This window comes from Erpetoichthys calabaricus, chromosome 1, assembly GCF_900747795.2.
Source record: "Erpetoichthys calabaricus chromosome 1, fErpCal1.3, whole genome shotgun sequence".
In the NCBI taxonomy this organism is placed as follows: domain Eukaryota; kingdom Metazoa; phylum Chordata; class Cladistia; order Polypteriformes; family Polypteridae; genus Erpetoichthys; species Erpetoichthys calabaricus.
Window position 1 is genome coordinate 72766567 of NC_041394.2, and position 7751 is coordinate 72774317.

General features: G+C 36.9%; 1 protein-coding gene across 1 annotated transcript; it reads right to left on the reverse strand.

Annotated features, from left to right (window-relative positions):
• Nucleotides 1–3523: 3523 nt before the first annotated feature.
• Nucleotides 3524–6915, reverse strand: LOC114651937 (uncharacterized). Its single transcript, XM_028802043.2, has 2 exons — nucleotides 6519–6915; nucleotides 3524–5272 (listed from the first exon to the last, which is right to left on the reverse strand). The coding sequence occupies exons 1-2, from the start codon at nucleotides 6769–6771 to the stop codon at nucleotides 4905–4907; spliced, it is 621 nt and encodes a 206-aa protein (XP_028657876.1). The 5' UTR covers nucleotides 6772–6915; the 3' UTR covers nucleotides 3524–4904.
• Between the last annotated feature and the right edge of the window lie 836 nt (nucleotides 6916–7751).

The window sequence follows — 7751 nt, forward strand, 5'->3', positions numbered from 1 at the left end:
TATAATTTGCCAGGCACTTGAATGTTCTTCATTGTTATTTCTTTTACCTTAAGTGTTTGCAACCTTTGTGGTTGCCTCTCTTTAATGAAAATTTCATTCTAATTTTTGTACTGAAGCCAGCTTATTCAGAAAATATATGGTTGTTCTTAGATTGATTGCTTGTTTTTAATTTTGAGTTCAGACAGAAAGCAGTGCTTTCAATTAAATTCACTAATTCAGTAGTTCACTTAGTACCTCAGGATCAGTTGAGGACAAGACTCAAGGATATTTGATCAAAGAACATGTCTACGGAAGTGATCAACATTAGATTTTTGTATTTTTTTCCAATAATCCCATTAACATGCCTTCCAATGAGGAAGCAGAGCCTGGGGACTCAGAGGTGGGCTCCCCCATCTCTGGGACTGAGGTCACCGAGGTGGTCAAAAAACTCCTTGGTGGCAGGGACCCGGGGGTGGATGAGATATGCCCAGAGTTCCTCAAGGCTCTGGATGTTGTAGGACTGTCTTGGTTGACACGCCTCTGCAACATCGCATGGACATCAGGGACAGTGCCTCTGGATTGGCAGACCGGGGTGGTAGTCCCCCTCTTTAAGAAGGGGGATCGGAGGGTGTGTTCCAACTACAGAGGGATCACACTCCTCAGCCTCCCTGAAAAAGTCTATTCAGGGGTCCTGGAGAGGAGGGTCCGTCGGATAGTCGAGCCTCGGATTCGGGAGGAACAGTGTGGTTTTCGTCCTGGTCGCGGAACAGTGGACCAGCTCTATACCCTTAGCAGGGTCCTGGAGGGTGCATGGGAGTTTGGTCAACCAATCTACATGTGTTTTGTGGACTTGAAAAAGGCATTCGACCGTGTCCCTCGGGGAATCCTGTGGGGGGTACTCCGAGAGTATGGGGTACCGGCCCCCCTGATAAGGGCTGTTCAGTCCCTGTACGATCGGTGCCAGAGCTTGGTCCGCATTGCCGGCAGTAAGTCGAACCCGTTTCCAGTGAGAGTTGGACTCCGCCAGGGCTGCCCTTTGTCACCGATTCTGTTCATAATTTTTATGGACAGAATTTCTAGGCGCAGCCAGGGCGTTGAGGGGGTCCGGTTTGGTGGGCTCAGGATTGGGTCACTGCTTTTTGCAGATGATGTTGTCCTGTTTGCCTCATTCAGGCCATGATCTTCAGCTCTCTCTGGATCGGTTCGCAGCTGAGTGTGAAGCGGCTGAGATGAGAATCAGCACCTCCAAATCCGAGACCATGGTCCTCAGCCGGAAAAGGGTAGAGTGCCCTCTCAGGGTTGGTAGCGAGATCCTGCCCCAAGTGGAGGAGTTCAAGTATCTCGGGGTCTTGTTCACGAGTGAGGGAAGAATGGAGCGTGAGATCGACAGGCGGATCGGTGCTGCATCCGCTTTAATGCGGGCGCTGCATCGGTCTGTCGTGGTGAAAAAGGAGCTGAGCCGCAAGGCGAAGCTCTCAATTTACCAGTCGATCTATGTTCGCGAATACAAGCGGCTGAAATGAGTTTCCTCCGCAGGGTGTCTGGGCTTTCCCTTAAAGATAGGGTGAGAAGCTCAGTCATCCGGGAGGGGCTCAGAGTAGAGCCGCTGCTCCTCCGCATCGAGAGGAGTCAGATGAGGTGACTCGGGCATCTGATCAGGATGCCTCCTGGACGCCTCCCTGGTGAGGTGTTCCGGGCACGTCTAACCGGGAGGAGGCCCCGGGGAAGACCCAGGACACGTTGGAGGGACTATGTCTCTCGACTGGCCTGGGAACGCCTTGGGATTCTCCCCGAAGAGCTAGAAGAAGTGGCCGGGGAGAGGGAAGTCTGGGCCTCTCTGCTCAAGCTGCTGCCCCCGCGACCCGACCTCGGATAAGCAGGAGAGAATGGATGGATGGATGGATTTTTTTCCAATATCCGAATGACTATAAACGAACACTGTATCAAGTGATGTATTACATTTACACTCATACCTACCATTTTAGCTGTTCAAAGCAGTTGACTGTACATAAAACCTAATGAAAATGTTATATTTGGAAAGTATTCTGTAAAATTAATGTGCTAGTATATAATTATCTGCTTTATTTTTATATTTTCCTATTATATCATCTAGAACTGGGCAATGGAAAGGTATAAGAATCAATGCTGTTGCCTAAGCAGTTTCAGCATCCTAGTTTCAAATCATTGCCTAGTCTCCGGGAGTGAATGTGTTTGTATGAGACTTTTCTTGTCATATCTCAAAGACATGAAGATTAACTTAGATGGCCACTTGAAAGTAGCCTTGTATCAGTGAGTATGGGTGTGTGTATAAGTGTGCTCTGTGACAGAGTGGCACTTCCTCCATGATTAGTTCCTGCCTTGTGGCCAGTGCTCCCTATATATGCTCTGATACCCTGTAAGGCAAAACTGCAGAAGTGGGTTCAGAAAATGAATGACTGATCACTCAGAACACATAAGGAGATCTTAAAGAAATGTATAAAATATACCTAGTTGATGATCAATTACCCTTTCTGGTAATGCAAAATCACAGAACTTTACCCATTTTGACCTTTTCTTCATTCACTGTAAAAGAAACAAGCTAAGTTACACTAATGAACACTTGCCTTTTTTGCCAGTTAAATTTATGTTATAATATTTTTTTTATATTTTTTTATTATTTTTTTTGACTACAGTAATGTTATATCAACCATATGGCACCCAGAAACTGCTTTGGTTCTACTACTATGTTTATTAGAGTCCACTTAAAATGGACTTTCTACCTCAAACCACATTTATTAAAATTTCATTCCCACATTGGTAATTTTCTACTTTATCTTCCAACATGTTTAATTAACTACCTACTTAAAGAAGTGTTCTTATCAAAAATAAAAATTAAGTTCAGAACATAAAGATATTAAAATAATTTATGTATGCAGGCATACATCAATTAAAAGCCTTTCTATGTCAAATCTACACACTGTTTTCTATGAACATAGTGCTTTGACTTTCACCTAAAAATTGAAGAGCACCTTCACATCTACTTGACAAGGTCACAAAAATTAAACACAGAAAAACAAAGGAAGAAGACTTTCTAAAATCTGTGAGATGACATATTTACTGCTGATACTAATGCCATCATGAATTCATTTTTATCACTTTGTGTTTTTAGAACTTTGTTTAAATCCATATTGAATTCTCAGCATCAATAGGTTTCTTGACAGATTCTGTAAGTTTAATCATTGCTTTATGTAAAACATTTCAATATAATTTCAGATTTTTTTTTTGCTAGTTTATGATTTTTCAGTTAGCAAGAAGTTAAATTCTAATTTCTATAATCACAATCTCTCAATAGACATTGATAATGTAACCTGGCAAATAGTTAGAAAAGATGGCATGAAAAAAGACAAGGATAGAAGACAAAATTAATTTTATTATAATTGGCACTTCATTGATTATAAAAACAATGCATTAGTTATCACACATTTACAATGTCTTTATGTTTAAATAATCACTATTATAACTGTACATGTATAAAATGTCATTTTGTATAAAAACTATATTTAACATTTCTTAAAATATGCTTTCTATCAATCAGTGCTCTTATTTTACTCTCAGGTATAGACATCTTGATGAAGGTTAATGCTCTTATAACTCGTAGATTTTTAAACATGCATAAATCTTTACAAACTAGAAAGTACCTAAGTTATTACTCAGATTGAAATAATCTATCCAGTTTACCCTTTAAAGTGTAAGATCTGTGTAACTGATTTATCATTTAATGTCCATGTATTCAGGATTTGTAAGTTTGTGTTTCTATATTCATGTTCACCAGTTCACAGTGAGCAGAGTCTGCATTTTAAAATTTAATATTGCTTCAGAGCAAAAGTTAATTTAAAATGTTCTTTATTATATAATTATTTGCTTTGGAATTGAGAAGATATACTATACAATGATAAATACAACATATAATAAACATACTTATTTTTTTAGATAGTGTTTTAGATTTGTTTCAGAATAACTGATTTTAGCAGACAGTTATCTTTAAAATTACACTTTGTTTTGAGAAGAGCAAAGAAAGAAAACAATCATGCAAACTAACATATAAAGATAAAATTACATTCAATGCAGCTCACTGTTTCGATCTTTTTGAAGGAAAAATTGTTAAACCTACATATTTTCCTGAGTTGCACATATGTCCAAATTTTGTATAAAATCTTTACAACTACTTTGACAATGTCTCCATTCTTATTTGAAAATGCATGTAAATGTGCATAATTTACTGGCCATCACTCAACTGGCATAATGGTAATGAGCTTATTTTGAGGATCACTCTTTATATTGAGTGTTATCATCCATTCCTTTATACATTACTGTGAAGGCAAAGAAAATAAACCAGCATGGATTACGATAAATGGTTAATGTGTTACCTTCCCTGTAATCTATTTTTAACCTTGGTATTAGGATGTGTGTGTGAATCTGTTGAACAGGCTCAATGGCTTGCTATGGCTCCCTGATGAAAACATTACAGAAAGTGGATCAATCTGTGGATGGAGTTTGCCATGTTAAACCATGCAATTACATTTCTGCTTCCTATAGTTAATTCAAAACAGCTCATGTTTGTACAGCAGATAGGTAAGCTAATACACGAAAAAAAATGTATGGGGACAACTGAAGATTTTGAAAAATATAATAACAATTGTATTTTTATAAATAGAGGAACATAAATAAAACATTAAACATGTTGCTTTAATCCTTGATACCATTCATTACCCATTCACAAATAAAGCAAAAGAAAATGAATATGCAGTAAATGAAAATGTAAGAAAGTATATTATGAAAACGCAGTCTAAACATACATACATATATACATACATACATACATATAACTCTAAAGGTTGCAGTGCATTTCTATATTTGTCTGCTGTGGCATGAAATATAAGAGGCATTTATTGAATGGAATGATGTTGTTTTTTCCAAATTGTACCAAGAAATGGTTGGCATTTGAGACCATCCATTACTGAACTAAAAGCTGGATGTCCATTCAGCAGTGGCTCCACACATATCTCAACCATATTCTCTGTGACCATTATGAACTGAGTCATATCAAAGCGGAGACCACATTCACTACCAAAAATTGACTGGCTCTGTTCTGATTCCAATAGGCTTTTTCTGGAAGACCCCAAAGTCTGTAGGTGGACAACGGAATCTGGCTGCAGTTTTCCCTTTTGCAAAGGTAGAAGAACATAAGCTTTGTGGAGACGTTTTCCTTTCACACACAGCAGGTGTCGAAGCCAACAGAATCTGTCATCTTTCCCTGTAGAGTAAGAAGCATTTCTAGTTCATATAGTGTAAAATCAAGAATATTATGGGAAAAGGGTTCCCCTATGACTAAAACAAACCCAGATAATGAAGTCTGCAAAGTAGAAGACTTTCAAAGTAGTCAAGAGACATGGAAACTTAGAAGTACTGTGCAATATAGAAATCTATCCTGGTATTAACTACTCCAGTAATTTCACATTCTGATGTATAAAACAATTATTGAGAAAAATCATTTTCAACTAAATTTTTGTATTCAAAAATGATTGCAAAAACTCAGTGTTGTGGATCAGGCAAAGGTCAAAATGACCTTTCAATAAACAGAAATGTAACATTAAATGGTTAAAAATTATTCAAAGGTCTCTTGCAGTTACAGTTGGCCACATTGATAAAGACAGACAATTAGACAGACAAACAGACAACACACTTAAGAAGTATTCTTATAGGAGGTTGTCATCATAGCAGTGAATTAAATACTTAAAGAATTACATTTTGATACAAGAAAACTTTATAAATAATAGTCTAATCCCTTCACAAAGCATTCATTTATGAAAGCTGGCAACAATCTCAAGTTCTCAGACTCCAAGTGAATTTGCCTCAAATTGTTTTATATATACCAAAAATGCCTCAAACATTTCTCCAGTCAGTTTAGACAAAATTGAAACTAGTTGGCTTAAAGTATATTAAGCACACGATTTGTTGTTTTATATTCACCTGAATTATAAATATACATCTTACATTGTGAAAATACCAAATGATTTCCTTTAAATTAAGTAACATATAATGCACTGCTCTGCAAAATTATTGATTTTATGGTATTCTCCTTAATTTAGATTTTTTTCTATTGTAAGGTTTCGTGTTCTACATTATGCAAGAACCTATACATATGAAAACAATAAAATAATTAACATTGCTCAAAATGAACTCTGTTTGAATGTTAACTATTATATTAATTATATAATGCCCTTTACTTCATTATCAAAATTATTAAAATCATTTAATCAAATATTTTATTAAATGGAATGTACAAACTGCTGGCACATGAAATTATTTCCTTGCAAAAGATACAGTTTTCTCTAGGGAAGTTCAACTACACAATCAGACGGACCAGCCAACGCACTTGTCCATGCTTTTATTTTGTTAAAACTTTGCAGGTCATTGATTTGGGAAGTATAATTTAGCTGTGACAAACTGTCAGAAAGCTGTTTTTTTCACTCTTGAACAGTAAAAAGACATTAACTCACCTGGAGCAGTCGCATGGAGGAGCAAAGTCATCGTTCGGTTTCCACTAGTCAGTGACATCCATGCCTGCATTGTACAGCTCAACATGCATCTGTTAGATTTATCAAGAGTTTTCGGGAACTCGGACAGCAGTTTTTCTGTATTCTGACACAGCTTGTCATTGCCTAATGTCAATAAAACTCTATGGAAGTTGAAGAGCAAAACCAAAAGAAGACAAGTAAACATCCGAGAAAGCAAGTGATCCAACATCCTCATGCAATGAGAAAATTCAAAAGAAAGATCTGTTTAGCTAATCACTCATGTATTCATTAACATCCATTTTCTTGAAGAAAATATGACCACATAAAGGCATCAGCCTCCTGCTGAGTAGCAGGCGTAGCTAAAATATGCTTGGGTGCTCATTGCCAACAGTGATCTAAGCATAGCTATTTAGCTCTCAGGTTACAATGAGTTTTAAGATTAAGCCTCTTTTCCAAGTATTTATCTGCTTAGAAATCCGGATATTATTTCAGAAACAGAGGAAGATTCAGGACAAATTGAGATTAGCTTGAATGGTTATAGACAGATGAACATGTAATATAAAATGTTTTAACAGAAGCCCATACTCATATTGTTTGCAAGAGAAAACAATCATTTGACATAACACTAGGTTAACGGATGCTCAATTATCACTTGCAGTGAACAGAAAAAGGCAACTGAACTGCATGCTATAAAATTCTATATGAACAAGTTACCATAGCTTTGTGTATAGATTTTTTTTTCTTTTTCTTGGGGAAGGAAAGAATACCACTAAGGAAAAAGTGCATACTATTGGGCATGTATGAAAATAGTTTAAGATATCTACAGAGTACTGGTGGCCACTAGGCGGTGGACTAAGTATAATTTTTATTTTACTGAGTCAAAGTCTATACTTTCATCATGCAAACACAATGACAGCAAAGTTATGTTAAAGATGATTTTGCAATGCATCTTCACTTTACCGGACAGAAATAACCAAGATTAGCATGACATCTTATCTTATTTCCCAGGGTGGGAACACTAACTTCAACAACTCCAATAGTCAAGTTGAAAAAAGCAGTCAAGCAAAAAAACGTGTATTCCATCAAAACAAAACAGAAATGCCGAAATCGTAGTCAACAGCCAGAAAAAATACATAGGTCGTAAAAGCTGATTTATGTGAGAAACTATTGCTCTGCATTCTCTTTAGAAAACAGAGTTTTTTGGAAAAAGTATTC

Excerpts from the sequence above, each read along its gene's own strand:
- LOC114651937 (XM_028802043.2), bottom strand. The coding sequence starts at position 6,771 with ATGAGGATGTTGGATCACTTGCTTTCTCGGATGTTTACTTGTCTTCTT. Across the intron at positions 5,273-6,518 it reads CCTCCATGCGACTGCTCCAG|GGAAAGATGACAGATTCTGT; the intron begins GTGAGTTAATGT and ends CTTACTCTACAG.